Source organism: Agelaius tricolor, unplaced genomic scaffold, assembly GCF_023055355.1.
Source record: "Agelaius tricolor isolate 1412-34295 unplaced genomic scaffold, bAgeTri1.0.p SCAF_6, whole genome shotgun sequence".
NCBI classification, from domain to species: Eukaryota; Metazoa; Chordata; class Aves; order Passeriformes; family Icteridae; genus Agelaius; species Agelaius tricolor.
In genome coordinates, this window is record NW_027269266.1 from 24,119,455 (window position 1) to 24,139,142 (window position 19,688).

Consider the following 19,688-nt stretch of genomic DNA (forward strand, 5'->3'; position numbering starts at 1 on the left):
TGTCAGATGAGTTTCAGTCTGAAACTTGGATAAAATTAGTCTGTAATTTTAGAGATTTCTTAATATTGTTGAAGCCTTTCTGAATGCTGAAGTCTGTTGGCTATCTTCAGAAACTGTTGAAGCACTTCAACTGTTTTGATTCTCTGAGAAAACTGGAGCATGAAGTTTCCAACCAGAGACAGTGATTTGAGCTGGAGAAGGGTATTCATTATAGTAGCATCAACATTCCATTGATAATGAAAATTTGGGAAGTGTCATGTAGTAGCTTCCTGGAGTAGTGGGAAGCCAGATGTATGATGAGGTGAGAAAAGCAAGATTAAGAAATAAACCCTGAGAGCAGTTTTAATATTTAGAAAACTACTTTAGCTGATCTGATCTGCCACTGTTGGGGTCCAGTACAGGGATGCTCTCCAGGGCATCCCATGATGTTTGAGTAAATTACTATACAAGACACTTTGTCAAATGCTAATTTGCAAAAGTTCCTTCAAATGTCATGCTTATAGATCCCTTCTCTTTTATTTTTTGTTCTTATGATACATCATAAGAGGTGAGGAACCAAAACTGTTACTGAGCAGACCACAGGGCTGCTGCTCTTCTAGCTCTCCTGGTGGTTTCTGCCCATTATGTTGTGCCAATTCTGCTGTAATGGGGAAAACCCTGTGTTTATGACTTTAGGAGGTGCACTTTAGTTTTCATTATGTTTAACTCAGTGAATTATTTTGCCAGGTGGATTCACACATCTGTCTGTGCATGCCATCTCAAAGGAGATGGAGGGAGCGCAGACGATGGTGGAATAGGGATGGCATTAAATCCATGTCAAAAGAGATGGAAGGAGTGCAGACAGCAGTGGAATAGGGATGACGTTAAATTAGCATTAACTTGAATTGGCTTATGCAATTGAGAAGTGGTTTATTTGCTTAATTCAGAGAACCATTGATGAATAGTAGGGACTTTGGAAAACACATCTTGAACTTTTTCTTCTCTCAGTTTTAAGGCTTGACAATGTCTTGCAGTCCCTTGCAAGATGCCCATGGAAAAACAAAACAAGTAATTTTTGGTAGTGTTGATTTCTCTTCCGTTTTAATGGCATTATTTTAGTTATTAATGTTGGGATTTCTGTTGCCTTTCCTCTTTAGGGTGTAGAACAAGTTACAAACCTTAGCTAATTGTCTGGTTGTATATATTTTGTTGTGTCTTTTGGGCTTATGTTTTCTTGAGTTTAGTCCTTACTTCCTCATCTTCAAACATTATCTTGTGCATTGTTTCTGATTTGTTTTAAAAGGTGTTTTTTGAGCAACTTTCAAAATTTGAGCTGAGAGAGCAGCATAGTGCCATAGCATGACAGGGAAGCTTGGAAGAATTCTTTGTAGCTTTTTACCCATTAGGTACACTTGTGTTTCAGTGCAAATGTAAGCACTATTTTAATTTTTGAAGTTTGTCATCTCTGTTTTGAATTTCAGACTTCTTTACTTTTAATAGTTCAAGGATCTTTCTTAAAATGCAGATTTGTCACAATTGGAATCCTATAAGGATAGGTCTGTTAGAAATGCTAGAGATTTGATTTATAGCTAAGGCAGTCAGAATAATTATAGTATAAAAGTCAGCATGATACATTACATCATGTCCAATTCACAGCATTATTTAGAACCCTTCACCTAAAATGAGTAGCTAATGCAGTGTTTCAGCAAGTCTATATATTTGTCTAAAATGGTCTGGTTTAACAGTGTCTTCATCTGTCATACTATAACCATCCTGTATAGTGCAAGCTATACCCTAGTTGTGCTGAATGCTGTATATCACATTGATGATGAACTCTGCCTTTTGAGATCCATCAGTCCTAGGTGATACACAAATAGAAAATACTTGTGAAGGCCAGTGGCCATGTTTGGACTCAGAAGTGTGCCAGCAGGTCTGCTCTGTTCTGAGCTGTCAGTAGGCTTTTAGTGGGTCAGATTAGTGCATGGCACCTGATTAACTTGGAAGTTATCTCCCTTGTGAATTTCTTTTAGTAGGGGTGAGCAGAACAAACAGTAGCTGCCATGTAGGGCTTAGGTTGGCTAATGTGAAGTCTAGAAAATGAGTATATGAAGTAATTTTGCCTAAAGGACAAAGCAGACAAAGATAATCCAGAGAGCATGCCATAAAATTCTGTTCTTTCCCACATCAATCTCGTGAATCACCCTGCACTTTGCTCTCCAAATGAAATGCAAGAAAAAGTGTTCCATGATTTGGGTGTATGGTGAGAAAAGTACAGGGAGGAGTCAAGGACTGCAGGCACAATGATGAGTGAAAACAAACAAGGCAGCTGCTTTGACCAGCACTCTGTCAGAGGGAAAAATGGAATCACACTCTCAGCTTGTTAAGGCCTGCAGTGGGATCTTGTAAATAATATGGAATTGGTTTAAATTATGAAATAATATGGAAAAGAGGATAAATCGGATATGCGTCCTCTTAGCAACCACGATTTTTCTCATGATTTGTATTTTAGTATTTAGAAAGCTAAGCGAGCTGACTTAAAAAGTGCTATGCTGTATTTTCTATTTCTGCGTGTCTGGCTTTCCTGAGTTGCATCATCACTGTATTTAAATTTGCTTGGTGTTTTTTGCTGATGAAAATACATAGCATAAGTAGCCCAGTTCTTTGCAGATATGAACACCTTAAGCATTGGGGTTTTTGTAACTGTTACATTTTCCCTTTTCTGTTTGTTTTTCCTTTTTGTCTGATGTATTTGCTTTGATGTGATGGCATTCTTTTCAGCTTGGCATTTAGACAAAGGTTTCTGATGTGTTCTTGCCATTGCGTGTCATAGCTAGCTTTTAACATTTCACATCAAATTTAGCCTGACTTTTTTGTTGATTTTGTTCTGGTTTTCTACAGTGGACAGGCCAAAATCCCAGCAAATCAGAACTTCTGGTACCATAAGGCGAACTTCTTCTTTGGACACAATAACAGGACCTTACCTCACAGGACAGTGGCCACGTGATCCCCATGTACACTACCCTTCATGTATGAAAGATAAATCTACTCAGGTAAAAGCAGTAAAACAAGACAACAGAGATGTTTCATATAATTGATGTCTACTCAATTTAATTCTGAAGCAATGTGGATTCACTTAATTTTATTAGAGATATGAAATCCTAAAATAAGTTACAGTAGTTTTTTTTAATCTTTGCCAATGCAGTAACATCGTGTGCGAGGATAATATTTTTATGGTTTTAGAAAATAGTTGTTAAAAATAATTTTCTTAATGTGGGCAGATCTATTGAGGCTAAATAACCAATCTCAGCCTTGTATCTGGTTTATTTTAAAGCTGCTATTTGCAAAATTCTGCTGAGTGTTATTTAAGAAAAAGCATCCATGTAACAGTGGCTGACAAACTAAAAGATTTTACTAAATCATGGTAATAAATCTGTCAGTCTCAAAAACTGTGTGTTTCTCTGTGTGTGTGGGACTGAGGGAAGGCTACTGAGGTTATTCATGGCCTGATACTCTTGTGATAGCCTTGGATTCTCTTCAGGACTCTGTCCTTAGTAGGACCCTTTGGCAGGTAGGTTGCTGGGGCATTCTACTGCTCCAGTGCTCTTGGACAAGAAAGGTGAATGTTCTTTCTTGCCTGCTTCCTCCTTGTGCTGGAGCTTGTTGCCTGCAAAGATGATCACTGTCAGACAGATTAAAAATACATAACTCTAACCACCCCTCCCCAGTTATTATCAAAGGAGCTGCATTCTTTTTTCCAGCAGTGCTTTTGAGGTTTGGAAAAAGCCGTCTGAGTTCGTCTTCCAGACTAAATTGGAAACTAGAAGAAACTAGCTCCCTTTAGTTCTAGTTTCAGTCTAACAGGCTGTGTAGGTTTGGTTGTTAAATCAGTTGTTTATCTCTTGTGCCACGATTCTGATCCATAGTTATCATGGGTCTTGAAATAGATTCTATGAATCTAGTCTTTTGTGCAATACTGAGTTTCTCAGGACAAGTTAGAATGTATATAGAAGTTTCCTCATCTCTAAAATATGGGGTTATGTGGCACAGGAAACCCTTTGATCGGGTAAAGATAAGTACAGAATGCTTAGAAAAGAAAAAAAATGGGTCTGTATGTTTCAGAAATCTTACTTAATGAATTTGAGAAACTGATGATTAAAATGTTCCAAGAAAATTTTTAGAAACTGTAATGAGGACCCTTTGGAGAAGGCTGTCTTCATGTCCTGCTTATTTTGAAATGAGACAGTAAGTTTTAGCCAAAAAACAGCAGTCATATTTACTGTCACAAAAGATCTACTTAAAAAGCCCTTAATCCTGGATTTATTTTCAAGATGCCTTCTTTTCACAATACTATGACTTTAAAGTCTTTCTGTTTTGAAAGCTTTGTAGTTACTGTATTTCACAATCCCTCTCTTAAAATGCATATCCATATCAATCTTTACAAATACCCTTACGAATAGAAAATTTAGAATATTTAAACATTCAGAAACAAACATTTTCACTAGTTACAGAAAAGATAAACAAACTGTTCTATAAATATTTCAGCTCCAAGTATTTGGCAGTAAAATTGCTTTCCTAGTGAGCTCAAGTAAGTGTTCAGGTTATGTGAATGTTTGACTGCCTCCCTTTGCCTCATTCAGAAACTAAAAATGAAATTTTATCTTTTCAGCATAATCAAGTATAAAGAGAGGAAAAGCATACTGTTGTCATTACAAAATGAAGCAATTTTTCAAAGGGGTAGGAGCAGGGAGATCTCAGGGTTTGCATTTGTGAATATTTTCCAGCATGGAATTGTATTAGCTGTCTTTTTATTCAAATTGTGCCAGACTCAACCATTTATCAGTGCTGAAGTTGAGTCACTACTTGGGACTATGAATATGTAAAATGGAACAAGCATATTGATATGCACAGTGATTTCCAGCTGGAGGGCTTTTTTTGTTTGGTGGGGGTTTTTTTTGTTTGGTTGGTTTTTTTGTTTTTGAGGGTTTTTTTGGGCAGGTTTTTTTGTTGTTGTTGTTTTCCTTCCCAAATAAAATGCTCACTAGGGAGGCTTGTAGATGATCATAAAACATTGTCTTACATTTTGGTGTGTGTCTGGGTTTTTGTTGTTTGAGCTCTGTGTAGTTTGAAGTATATCTAATTTCAAGAACTGAGGATGAGTTCCAAGTTGTTGATAGGATACATGCATAGCAAATTAAGTTAAATAAAAATGAGTTCATGAAAATCAATAAACCATTTTTCTGTATGAGCACTTTCATTGGAGAATAAGTTATCTCTTGTTTTACTTCTAAATTCAAGAACAATGTTGTCAGTATAACTACATTGTAGGTGGAATAATTATTTCTCTTTCAAGGGTATATTTTGTTCCTAATTAAATGTTAACCTAAAATCCAAATTTTGTTCGGTTTTGTTAAGGTGGTGATTATGGCTGTTCCAAGTTTCTTAGAATTCTTGTTTTTTAAAGAAGAGAGAGTTTCTGGTCTTCATGGTGATCAGATGAGCCTTTAATGAGCTTTATTCCAAGTCCTTATTTCCACTTAAATTCTTTCAACTTGTATAATACTCATGAACAATGTGTTTCTTCATAATAATAGAAGGGAGGGATCAGAATTCTGCTTGGTTTAGTTTGTCATATCTTGGAGACTAGGAACTACAGTTCATATTTCTGTGTCACTCTCACTTGCCCCAAGTGTTTTGACTGAAAGTACAGAAGAGAAGTGAAGCAGTAGTTTGCTTTTGGAAAAACGCTCTGTAACACTGCATTGTGGTATTTGTACAATTCAGTATTTCTCAGAATTCTGTGTGTACGTTTGTGTGTGTATGTGTGCAGATGCATGCAACTGGCTGATCTTTAAGGAGCAGCACATTTTGGATAACCAGAGGTATGGAGCTTTATTTAGTAGTGCTTTAAGTATTTCAGAAATGCAGGTAAACATCTTATAAGAAGTTACTTGTGTTGATATACTTTGTGATCCCCTTCCTGAGTTCCTCCATTGTCCTACTTCCCTCTCCTTTTTTAAAACCTGAACTTTTCATTAAGGCCATTTAAAACTCAGTATAGTTTCTTTCCCCATTTTTCTGTCTCTTTTGGGAGCACTGATGGAACAATTTTGTACACCACTTCTTTATGCTTCATCATTTAAGTATTTCCCCCTTCATAGTGTAAAGAACAACTCAATGTTGAAATGGCTGTGTCTAACCTTGGAATCTTCAGAAACATTTGTATAATTGTCAGAGTTAATAAATATAATTATTTGGCAGTAGCTATGTAATTTAAAAGATATTTATAAAATTTAAAAAGATTAAAAAGAAACATGATGTTGATGTCATAGCAAAAATATTGTCAGTTAAAGTTTGCCATGGAGTCTTTCTCAATCTAAATAATACAAAGAAACTAACAAATGGCCTAGTGGCATTTTAATATCTGGTGATTTCCAGTTGATGACTTAGGCACATCCAGCAATATTGGAATCCAGTTTTTCTCATTGTATATGGCAATTAGGTATGGAACAAATGAAACTGAAGGAAGGCAAAATGCCTCCAGATTTTTTATTTCTCTCTAACCTAGAGAATAATGCAGAGTTTCTATGCTAAAATATGTTTTTCTCATGGGTAGATCGAGGCTTTAATATAGCTAGCTGTCATTAGACACTTTTTTTTTTTTTCTGGATAGATTTTTTTTTCTGTAATATTAATAGACATAAACAAAGAGGCTCAATTCCATTAAGCTTTTTTACTGGTGTATTAGTTATAATTGATTTTTGTGGGATATTTTAATGATTTATATTGGCAGAAAGGACAGGGAATAAGGTATGTCATAGAGCTGTGAATTTGTCATTCTGACTTAACCTGTCTGTTAAGTCAGAATGTTTAAGAGTGATCACCTGCAGTCAAATTGGCTTCTAACTAGGCAATTTCTCTTTGTAAAGTTTCTAGATGGCCTTTGAATGCTTTAGAAATACCTGAAAACACATCAGTTTTTATCTTTTAGTGCTGCCATTGGGTTTCTTTTGAATGTGGAAGTTCTTCAAAAACATGTTGCTTCCCCTGTAAAGCATAGACATATGTAGATATTCCAGAATGCAGGCTGGATGTAGTAAATTGGAGTGAAAGGCTGGCAATAAATATGAGATACTTAAGGTAACACAGTATTATTTTAGGTTTAGGTAGCTTGGTATGCTATGCAGTCATTCTGATCTAAGTGGAAAGAATGTAGGTCTATGTCCCTGGCATGGATGGAAAAGCAAGGCAGGGTTACCAAGGTGTTGGAAAAAGAGCTGATTGCCACCAGGCTGGGTGAATTAGAACTATGGTAATTGTGATTTACATGAAGACTGAAGAGAACAAACAGATGTGGCATTCTGAGCATGTCTATTCCATGTGTCAGCTGAAATGGACCACAAACCTTAACATCTTGAAAACAAGGGATGTGTGTCTTGTAGGTGCAGCATGCATTATCCAGTGTTTTCAAGGATCTCCCCCTGAAATCTTAGCTTCTTAGTGTGGCCTTGCAGGACTAATCCTTTGTCATGAAATTCAGTGCATCATCACTTCTGTGATGCTCTGAAATGTTACCAGTTTCAGAGATAGTGCCTGACATCTCTTACTGTGGGAGGTACTCTCACCCCACCCTCTCTCTGACTTGAAGTGCAGCAACTGTGGTTTTGTTTGTGATTCAGAAATTTTTCTTCTAATACAATTCTGAATTACATTCAGGCTTTAATGTTATTTTTTTCATATGTTTAACACTTCAGGAGTACACTTGCAGCTTCAAATGAAGGCTTCCATTGATAACCTTGTTTTGTGGAAGTTGTAAATAAGATGAGAAAATAATTTCCATGAAGTGTGACAGATTGTGGGTGCTACACACCCCCATCTTGTTTGTGATCTAAATGACAGCATTTAAGTGAGATATGAGGTGTTCATACATAAGCTAACCTTAGAAAAGCAGAATTTCTGTTTGAATACAACAAGTCTGCGGTGCTTCTGTTTGTTTTTTAAAAGCTTTTGCTTGAATACAAAGATTTGTTGTTACAAACTCAAAATTATTCTTCATTTAATGTGCATTACAGCATATTGCAAGCATCAATTTCCAGGGTTTGAAGAGGACTACCTTGTAATAATATTCTAGTAACCGCTTATGTTGTATTATTTTTGTAAAGCTTTTTCTTTTTTAAATTTGCCTCTAAATAGTCCGTAAATGTAACACTGTCTGACTTTAGTACTGTGCTAGGAGCACCATACAATGTTTGTAATCTAATACTGCAGGTAGAATGGGGTTCACAGATAGTCTGCCCCCTGTATACTGGGTATGTATCCTTTGCAGGTTGTGTCTTGACTCAGTTTACCAGGGACTGAAAGCATCCATGTAGTGCTTGTCTCAAGGGGGATGCTATTTCAGTGGTAGAGAATGTCAAAGCATTCTTGAACAAGTACAAAAGTACACTTAATTTACACTTAATTACACTTAATTTAGTATTAAGTGAATAGATATTTTCTGATTTTTATTTTTGATTTCTGAGTAGATCCTCTGTACTATAAGGATTCCCACCTCTCTCTCCTAGCAGTCAGTGGTGGTGTTGATGAAGGTCTTTAGGGGTTGATCTTAGTTTGTGTTTTGTCCTTGCTATCTGGATCAATATCTGTTTATTAAAAATACAGTCAGGCTTGTGTGTTCTACATTATTTGTTTTGGTTTTTAACAGTTTACTTCTCTGTATTGAGAAAGTCAGTTTGGCTTTTTAGATTCTTGATATCTTTTCAGTTTATTAAGTTGTAGTTGAAAGGATATGAGCTTATAGTGATCCCTGGTACACCCTTCTGCACTACAGGTAAGTATTTAGGCCCCCGAACTGCCTGGTTCTGCTTCATCCTGGTGTTCCCCAAATGGTGGAGCAGTGCTGTATTCAGAAGACACTCTTTAGAAGATAAATTTTCTTGGAATTGCCTTTTTATTGCTGGTGTCATGTGAGGATATGGTTCCAGCTGTACTTGGGATATAGTAAAATATTGTAAGAGCAATTTAAAATGCAAAGTAAATTGTAACAGATTGTGAAAGCCTCTGATTTTAAAAAAGTAAAGAATTATCCCCATTTTTAGTAGTTTAGTAGGAATCTGCAAGCTACTTCAATGTTTTTAAAAAAAACCAACATTTAAACCCAACAGAATGTCTTCCACACAAATTTGAGGGAGATGAATCTGCAAAACCAAGTAATTATTTAGAAGGTGGCTCTGTTAAAATGCAGAGCAAGCAGATGCACACATACAGGCAGCATGTGCATATGGCAGAGGCTCTGCTTTGGGTCAGGAGAGTTAAGTGCTGCCTGCCTCTGAGGGACTGCCTTATCTTTCACATAGTTTTAAGTAGCTGTTTGAACTTTTCACATTTTGATTTCATTCTTTTTTTCATAATGACATTATCTTCTGGTTTCTTCCCCAGACCCAAACAGATGGGGGTATTTCATAACAGGCCATGTAATAAGTACACAGAACTCTTAACTTCTCATATAGGGATTTACTTTTTCTTTTCTGGGAACATGAAAAGAAAGTTTTTTTTCATGACTGAAAAAAACTTCAAGACTGACTTTTTCCATTTGGTTTTCACCCACACAGCTTGCTGGGCTTTTGGTTGAAATATTACTGGTGGTGTAAAAATAACAGAGAAAAAGCCCCACCAAAACCATGGAAAGTGCAGGGGTGGCAGAAAACACAGGAGGGTTCTGTAGGCCTGTGCACACAGAGACAGAGCAGATGAAATGTTAGCACTGATGGGTTAGGTGCTGGGCTGTAGGCTCTGTAACACCATGGCAGTGGTGGTTGTGAGGGTGCAGCCCATGCTCTGAAGTCTCAGTTCTGAGCTCGATAGTGCCATGGCTGACCTGGCCCTGGGGGCTGCTCCCAGCTCCCCTTGCAGGGCAGGGACCAGCTGAAGGGCTTGGTTTGATGGTGTTCTCCAGAGTGCTGCCCAGCCTCCTCCCTGAGCCAGTCTCTGGCATCCATGTGGGTACTACAAAAGCTTCCAGATCCTAGATGGGAAGCAAGAGTAAGGGAAGCTGTGGGGGAGCAGGGTTTCCATGCATGAGAACAAGTCCCACAGGCATGTGGATCCTATATCCTATTTGTCTTGTGGGCTGGGGTTTTGTCTCCCTAGAAGTGTTAGCAGTGGTCCCCTCCCTTAAAAACCCCATGGACAAATTGTTATTTTCAGTTTTATTTCTTGTGTACTTACTGTGAAAGAGTCAGCCAATACAAGTAGGAGTTGTCGGGGAAAAAAATCCAAACATAAACAGATTTATATTTATGTGCCTATAGCACTGAGTTTCATATAGTTCATATCCCAAACTCTTCCTGAATTTTAGATGTTTCCATTGTTCCTGTGACTCTCTTGTTCAGGAATTCTGGTGGATAACCTCAATTTTCATTATAGCCTTGTGGCAAATAAGCATAGTGGTTGAGAGTTTGGGCTTTCTGATGCTTCTCAGTCTTTGGGGTTTAATTTTAGCTCCTATATTTAAGGACAGTCACCAGACTTACAGGCTTTGAGATATGGCTGGAAAAGGCCTGCTTGTTACTGTGCTGCTCATGTAAGTTGGTGCCAGAAATAATAAATGGTGTATAAAACTCTTATCTAGCCACAGTTAGAAAGAAGGGATTGATTGGTTCTGTGGTCCAGTGGTTGAGGAAGACAGGTGGGAGAAGTGAATCCTGGCTTGAGTTTGTTCTACAGTTTTTTTAATGGTGTGGTTTTCTAAACTGTCCACTAAGTGAAATGTAGACATGGATGCCAAAGTACAGTGGGAGCAGCCAGGTAAGGCTTTTTGTCAGGCCTCTGATTCCTTCTTCAGTAATGTGCATTGTTCTCATCCTTTGTAAATGCAAGTTTACAAAGCTTTGTTTTCTATATTGCTTTTTATTTACTGAGATTATTAGTGCTGCATATCAGATTCTGAAATTTATTCACATAACTCTGACACTGCCTAAAGAGTAAGGCAGTAATTTGTGCCAGAAGTTTTTCTCACCTGGAGAACTCAGTACAGCATATTTTCTTTTTTTTCCCTTGTAGACACCCAGCTGTTGGGCCGAAGAGGGAGCAGAAAAGAGATCCCATCAGCGCTCGGCATCGTGGGGAAGTGCTGATCAGCTGAAAGAGGTGAGAAGTTTTGCACAGTGGAGCCTTTCAAGTTTTGATTAGCCCAAGACATTTTTTAAACCCTATCTGGAGTCCAGGAAACTGCACCCTTTCCCTCTCCTCTTTTGCTTTTGAAACAGGTTTTACCCCCAGTCTAAGAGTTGTTTGAAGAGTGATTGTTACTTTATGCTTGTTGGACTTCCTCCCTGAATACTATGAAGTGTTGATTGTGAAAGAGTGGCCAGAGTGAGCATTGAGGAACAAGCTTCTTTTTCAATGTTAGTTAGCTTTCTGACCTTTAACACTGCTCTCCTGAAAGAGGCAAGTGTCAGGTGGTATGTTCACATATCTTTGCTTAGAAATTTTGTTCAGATTTTAGGTTGGAGATGGAGAGGACACCACTTCCACAAAAAAAGTCTTGATACAGTAATGGTATGAGTACTTGAAATGGTCTTTAATTATAAATATTTTCCTGTAGACTACAATTGCAACTAGAAAGAATCTACAAAAAGTGGATTTGCATGATGAGAAAGTTGATACAGTAGAATGGTCTCCAGCTCAGCTGAAATGACAGTATCTCAGTTTTTGTCCCAGGAACCTCCTTGTTGTCCAGAGTTTGAGTAACTAAATCTGTCCAGAACCTAATAAGGGGCTACATTCAACCTCATGCCTCTGTCAGGAAGAGTGTGTCCTCTCTTGAAGAACTGCACTTTTCTTTTAGAAAAATGAATCTTGCAGCATGTTTCCATGATGGAACTTTTCCCTCATACTCTGGGCTTTTTGCATGCTCTTTCCTGACTCCCTGTTGAATAGGGCCTTCAAAAATGAGAAGGAATGTATAGGTTACCTAAGGAGAAGAAGTTTAAAGGCAGTATATATTCTTCTTCTGGACAGCCATTGATAGAATAATTGTCAGAAGGAGTGGTGCAAGTTTAATTACTCAAATTTTAAAATCACATTTGACAAATATAGAATAATCTTGCAATCCATTGGTGGCAATAGACTCATTTGTAAAGGTGAGGTCCTGGGCCAAAGATAGGTTGATCAAAAGAGGGTTTTCTGTTCCCATCTCACAGAATACATCTTATGAAACCTTGATGTATTGGTACATGGCCCTTGAGTTGCTTGAGTTCACCTGCAGCTGTGAGGAGGCATTCACAGTCACAGATGAGGTGACCAGAAATAAGTGCGGAAGGACTTTTGTGTGTGAGAAGTTTTGGCTTAAACCTTACCTACCAGCACAAAGAAATGATCATACAGACAGGAGTAGCATCTGTTTCTCTAGGATAATGTTTCCTTGCTTTTACTGAGAGACTATCCTTCATACACTGGCAGTTTCCTATCAGTTGGTGCAACAAGCAGCTCTTCTTCACCATGGGCCTGTGGCTGTCAGTGATAGTGAACCCTTCAGCATGTAAGCAAGTCTCTGCCATTTGATAACAGTGATCCATTGTGCTGGGTTGCCACCCTCTTGCTGTACTGACCAGAAGAGAAAGATAAGAAATGTGTGGTCAGTGTGCTTCACAGTTCCTTTTTTTGCTAGAATACCTTAGTAGACAAAATTGGTTCTGTGGAAGAGAGTTGTTTCTAGCCAAACTTTGCAATGGTTCTTCACCCCAAAACCTACCCTTTCCTTCTTCAGCATACAGTTCTTCCCCTTCCTCTGTTTTCCTTTCTCCAGCTACTCAGGCAAATTTTCTTAACTTTCTAGTTCCTTGGGTTCATAACTCATGTCATACTTCATGCATCATCCAGCCACTATTCATCTACCCTATTTGAGCTCTTACTCTCTTAACTTCCAGCTCCTTGTTAGTTCTGGCTATCCATTGTTTGGCTTCTATTTTATCTCTTTCTTTTTCCTTTCCCTCAGTGTCAGCCTGTGTGGTGGGTGTTAAGTGTTTGTTCAATACCAGCAGTGTCTGTGCACTCGGTTTCTTTGTGCCACATTAATCTGCAGTTCCTGGAAGGAGAAATTCCCTGGTGTGGTTCTACTCAAACTGTAAAGCCCATGAGAGACAGAATTGTTAACAAGTGTAGCTGCCAGTTCCAGATATCTTTCTTGAACATGTGCAAACTGAATTTTTTGCCAAAGCTTCACCAAATGTAAAGATTCTTCCAGGGGACTTGAGGAGCACATTTGCAGCATAAAGGACCCTCAGGCAAATGTTTGGCTTTTTCATCCAAAACAGTGGAGAACAGAACCATGCAGGTGAAAAGCTTAAAGTAATGTGCTTTGGCACATAAAATGGTAAAATCTTCTCCACCCTCCCTTTCATTTGAAATCACATTCTTAAATAGCCCTAGCACTTCTACTGAAGTCTCTGATGGGAGGGAGATAGAGTAGAATGTTGCATGGTAGACATCTGACAAAGCTATGGGCAGCTGAAAGCAAGAGCATAAGTAATGAAAATGAAAATATTGCCTTCTCCTGGGCAACTGCATTTCTTATGTGTAGTGTAGGTAACATTGTTCTGCTCAGAATTTTGAATTGTTTTTTACAATATTTGACAGTAAACAAGTAGATAGCTGTTGGCAGTTTCCATGGCTTGTTTTAGCAATTTATATTCATGTTTTCTTACTTCAGAAATTATTGTAATGATTTCTAGCATTTTTTTAATACATTGGTAGTGTAAACTAGCTAAACACTTGTGTGATAGTTACTGGTTTTGGTAAAATAAGATTGTGGATTTAAGTTCAAAAATAGTTTTTTCCTTGGTTAATTTGAGTACTATTAAAATTAAATAAATTTCTTTAATACTGCTAACTCTTTTTTAAAGATTTTAAAACAAAAAGCAAGTGTATAGGTTTAACATCCCAAGCAAGAAAATGAATTCAGAATTGCCACTTTACGAAGAGGATTTCAGTTTGGGTAGTGAAACTTAATTTGCCCTTCATTGAAATAGCTGTGTGTCAGGATTAAGTCTGTCTAGCACTAAAATGGAGCTATATTTGCTTTCTTGTTGTGAGTCTATTAGAAATTTAGAAGTCCTTAGCTCTCAATATAAACTTTCCTTTAATAATTTCATAACAAAATTTTCTTTTAAAGAATTTGTTTATTCTGAAGGGCTCTACTACTTGGTTTTAAGAAGTCTTAAGTGTAACTTGTCTAAGATGATGCCACACTGCTTTAACATTGTTTCAGTAGATACATGTCTTGACTGGGATGTAAAGATTGCTGTCAGTCTTTATCCTGGACGCTCCTTTTTTTTCCCTTCTCGACCTGAATAATTAGTTTGAAATTCTCATGACATTGTTCAGGGACAATTTTAGTTATAGCTTACCCTGAACTGGAATTTACCCAGAACTGGGAAAAACCCTTTATTTAAAACTAGTCGTTTTCGCTTTGTATAGGTTTTTAAAGACATATTTCAGACCCTGACTTTTCACTTCCCTTAAGCAGCTCTCTGTGCTGTGTCTGTTACAGACAGCAGCAGCCCCCCATTGGAAGGTCCCTTTTGCTCTAACAGAGTACTTGAAAAGGACTTAGGAATAAAAGAGAATTGAATATGAGAGCTTGCACATGTAATGTGCTTTCATATAGCAATTGAAAAATTGTATTGAAAGGTTTAGGGATAATTTCTAATGCTTGTTTTGCTCTTTGACCTTCTGGTTAACTCGTTTATTAACAAACATTTAATGAATGAGATGGAGCTCACTCATTAACAAGGAGTTTGTGGCTTGATCAGCAATAGGAAGTTACCATGTTGTGTAGGCTGAGCTGTAGAAATACAGCCTAGTGACTGGTAAATATTAGTGAGCATTTGAGAGGTATGGTGGGATGTGTCAGGTTCCTTCATATTAGTCTGCATCTAGGTCCCTGCAAAAGGGAAAAATTACCAGGATATTTAGATTATCCCAGTGTTGTAAAGAACTGACCTAATTTGGTTATTTCTCAGTTTTGTGCCATTAATTACATTAGACTGCATGCATGTCACAAGTGGCATAGAGAAAATTCATATTATTCATTGGACAGCTTTGAGCTATAGAAATAACTTAGCAAGCAAAAAATATATTTATAGGAGATTTTCCTGACTCGTTTGTTCAGTAATCCTGGATGGTCATCTTACTTTTGGCTGACAGTAAACCATGAAGAACTTTGTGCCCTGAATGACTTTGTTTAGGTTTCTGATGCACTGCTCTTTGTGTTTTCTCAGTGTTTTTTGTTGGTGGGGGTTTTTTATAAATTACTTTAAAATAGGTGAAGAAAAGAGTCTTTCCACTGCATCAGCAGCATTGCAAACTACAGTCACTTGGAAGGGCAAAGTCTAAAATTTTCTTAATTTTTTTGAAATGTGCACAGATCTGTGCTGTGTTTTCCCTCTCCATGCAGTCACATGACAGTACTTGCCAAATGTGAATTAAAATATATTTTTTGAAATTTACTGCCATATATGTTTACACATGAAATATAGCAAAACAGTTTTGGATAACAAATGGCATTCAAACGTTGAAAATAGCATTCAAATTGAGTTTACTCCTTGATGAATTCCTTGTTTTTTTTTTTTTTTTTTTTGGCTGTGTTTTACTTTCAGCTGTATCCTCTAAGAAAATAGCTGTATTTTCTAAGGAGAATCTTCTGACCATCTTCAAGTTAGGTAGGCAGGGAGAGCATTTGAATTGGTAAACAAAAATAATGCACATGTAATGGATCTAAGGGCACATATGTGCAAGGCTAAGGCTTAAATATCTCCAACAAGTGGGTGCTTTAGGATACAGATTAGATGTTTTTGTGATGATTTGCACATGTTCCTTAATATGACTGTGTAAACCCCAGTCACATTAATGCTCAGTTGTGCTAGACTGCATGCAGTTGGGTGTGTGGGGGAAGTGTTGTCCCAAACCCTTTCTGTTCTCAGCTGCTCGGTAAAAATGGAGGGTTTTGTTACTGCCCTTTGGTTTCCCCAGTGCAGCACATGGTTCCTTTCCTGCCATTTCCTTGTCACCATTTTCTTTGCACAGATCTGGTCTAATGCTGCATCTTCAAATGCCTGTTTTCCTGATACCATTCACTTGGCACCATTTCTTTGCACAGAGACTCCCTAGCTCATATTCACTGCATCAGTTGAGTGCCCAGGAGACAGGATCTGCTGCTTCTTTGAGATATTTGGTAAAACAGGTGCCATCAAGGCATATGTTTCAGACTCTTCTCTTACTCTATGAATTATATTTGTTTTGCAAGAATTAGTGTAGCTCATATTGTAGATGGTTGTGCTTGTTTGGTGCTCTGATGGTGCTTCTCTGCTGCCTGAGAAGAAGGTGTACATAAACTTGGAGGAAGCTGGTACAGCTGTCTATTTCCTGTTAGTAGCAGTGGCTTTATTTCAGCTTGAGATAGAAAATAATTGGTAATGAAAAGATGATCTTGTAGAAGGAAAAAGCTGTTGCAATTTCAGGATTAGCAAGTGGTAGAATCACTGTGGACTCCCCTTGGTGAAGAGATGGAGCATCATTCAGTTCAGCAGATTTGGTGTACTCATTGACACTACCAGCTTGCTGGTTGTCTGTGCCAGCAAGCCTCTGTTTCCCAGATCTGCAGGATAAATAGGAAATGGCAGATTCTTTTTTACAAGCCCATTGCTACTTTCTCATTTTCTTGTCCAGAAGTAACTACAGCATCATGGACAGCTAGGGTCCTGCAAGTTCAGGGCTAAGGATATATGATCTAAGAAGGCACATCTGTTTCTTCACTGCATTGCTCGTTTGGCTTAACAGATTGTATCAGCTCCAGATACACAGTCAAATCAACAATTTTCCATCTTTTGTTTCTCCTCAGTGACCCAAGCATTCTTTCCTTAGTTAGTGTCAAGAACCTACTGACTGCCACAATACACATAGTCTTGAGGTGGCTGAGAGAACCCTAAGTTCCAGGGATCCATTGGTTCCTTTCACAGTATCGAGCTTCAAGGTTTTTGGCTAGCCTAGAGACATACCAGCCTATCAACACTCTCCCATTTAGAGTTTTCACTATGCAAATTTTGCAGTGAGAGGCTATGTTGTCAAAGATTTGCAAACTTATTTGTGACAGAAATCAGTCAGTCAGATCTCTGAGGTGGTATTGTGTAGATATTTTCTTTTCATAGTATGCTTTTGAGGAAAGCTCAGAAACTGTATTTCATCTAAATTAAACAAAATAGTGTATTTTACTTTTTGACTTAGGAAGAAGTGCACAGAGTCAAGGAGAGGCAGTAGAAATGAAAGATTTATATGCAGCACTCTCCTTGCTTTCTGATTATTCTTATAGCTAGTCATCTCTGTCCACAGCTGTCTTCTGATCCAGGCATCATTTTTCTCCTCTGTTTTAAAGGGGAAGATGAAGATTATTTCCCAGTTCTCCCCATTCTTCAATATTCCAGTGTAAGACATAAATATTTGTAATGTGTGTATATTTACCAGAGTAGTTACCTGCGTGTTTTTTCATCTAGGGAGTTAGATTTCCTAACTCCTACAAGGAGAAGGGGATATTTCTAGACAAATGGATTTATTTTTTTTAGACATGAAATAGCTCTTCAGACTGGAAAGTTTCTTGCAATATAGTGCTTGAGTTGTACCTTTGATCAAGAGTTTAGTGTCCCAGTTCTCTAAATGTAGCTCATCTGTGTAAGTAATGCAGTTGTATTAGGGCTCTGTTTTTCTGGATATATTCAACACACAGACCCTTTTGGAACTCTTGAACTGTTTGTGTGTTGTTTAAAGATCAAAGTATTCAGCCATTTCTGAGTAGCAGTTCTCTAAATATGGGTAATGAGCTGTGGCAAAACTTGATGTGAAGCCTTAAAGATAGATTTTTCTTCTGTGAGTGCTACCAGAAACAGCACAAAGAAGAGTTCACAGCCTGCAGCAGAGCTCCATCCAAACCTCTTCACCAAACACTGTCATCTCTGACACTGTGAGGAGTGATGTGAAGTGATTCTCTGACATGGAGTTGCTTTGCAAGAGTACCAGTGATATATTTAACTACATGGAAATAACCATAGAGTGCATGTACTTGTGAGTTGTCACTCAGAAAGAGAGGTTAGTTTCCAGCTGATGTATGAATTCCATGTGCATTCATTCTCCTTACTTGCCCTTCAGGCTTTTAAAAATTGTATCTCTAGTTGAGCTAAAAATGAAATGGGGCCATGCATGGCCTTGTATTCCAGTGTGCTGAGCATGAGGAACAGTGGGATTTGAGCCTAAGGGAGCAAATTATCCAGTTTTGAGGAAGTGTCTGTACCTGTTGTGTGAATTTGCGCAGTCTAAACTTCTGAAACAATGTTTATAGAGGTAAGTGCTCTCTTTCATGTAGAAGTTTCCCAGGAGGAATAAATAAGTAGAGGAATCCCAAAATGAAATTCTTTGGTTTCTTGTTAAGGAGCAGGTCAAATGGATAATGGCTTTAGTTACATTTGACATTTAAAATGTAACTTTTGATTATACATCTTTGCATCAGACAGCAGGAAAGATAATTCTGTCTGCCTGAAGGAATCTGTGGTAATACTGCCTGTAGGGAAATGCTATTAAATGTATTTAATAAGTACTCCAAGATGAACAGTGCATTTTGAGTGCCAGTTGTTTGTGAAGGTTCTTTACTTTTATGATGAATTATCACGAAAAAACTTTGTTTTGGTTTAAGATCAAAGAAATTAAACTGTAGGCTTTAAAGTCCCCAGTTTAAACCAGTTTCAGATTAGAAGATGCTACAAATTGTCTTTTTGAGTGCTTTTATTTGCATCAGATATCACAGTGCTTGTGTGTAAATGAGGAAATTCAATAAATAAACTAAGCCTGTTGTCATATTCAGGTTGGTGAATGGGGCAAATACTTTGGAGTAAGCATCTGATAAGCAGAAAGAAGCTTTAATGCTCATACTTCAAGGAAAGGCAATCCTATATGCCTGTAAAATCCTCCAAAGAGGATTAAAATGTCCATGATTCAGTTCATATGTGAAGATGAGCAGGTACCCATTTGATAACTCATTCTCACACCAATGAACTCCTCTCCAGCAGATTGCCAAGCTGAGGCAGCAGCTGCAGCGCAGCAAGCAGAGCAGCCGGCATGGCAAAGAGAAGGAACGTCAGTCACCTCTCCATGGCAACCACATAGCAATCAGTCAGACTCAGGTAAGTGGGCAGCTCCTTGCATCAACAGCCTCCCACCTTAGCAGGCTTGGCTGAATAGCCTTCCCATCTGTCCTGTGTTTGTTCTCTGGTGTGGTACAGCAAATGCTTACAGTGTGATACTGCTGTGCCTTCACTGGAGTTTATCTGATGGTCGTCATATAATAGAAGAAGGGCTGCACCAGGATAGCAACTGAAATATATTATGGTGCTGTAAAAGTTATGGGCATGGCCAGATAAGGCTGTGCTTCCAGGGATGCATACGTGCTTCCAAGACTAATTTTTTTTGTGGTAAACTTTCAAAGCTCCTCTGGAAGGTATTTGCTTATCAATTTTGCAACCTAATTCCATCTGGGCTAGTAAAAAAAAAAAGAAAATAAAGAAAAAGCAAGTACCAAAGCAGGGTGCAGTGGAGGATACCCAAAGCAGTCATGATCTAGTCACTACAACCTGTCAGCAAAATTGAAACCCAATTACAGTTCTAAATCT

The 19,688-nt window shown here is 38.0% G+C and overlaps 1 protein-coding gene across 4 annotated transcripts in view; it reads left to right on the forward strand.

Annotated features, from left to right (window-relative positions):
* The window catches only part of GLCCI1 (glucocorticoid induced 1), a 54,398-nt gene that overhangs the window by 17,093 nt on the left and 17,617 nt on the right, over positions 1–19,688 (forward strand). For 2 of the 4 annotated variants that reach the window (XM_071429077.1, XM_071429079.1), the window contains exons 2-4: positions 2,878–3,029; positions 11,038–11,124; positions 19,086–19,202. In XM_071429077.1, coding sequence (XP_071285178.1) covers positions 2,878–3,029; positions 11,038–11,124; positions 19,086–19,202 — 356 coding nt within the window. The remainder of the gene's footprint in view (positions 1–2,877; positions 3,030–11,037; positions 11,125–19,085; positions 19,203–19,688) is intronic. The other 2 variants (XM_071429078.1, XM_071429080.1) reach the window with 1 other exon arrangement.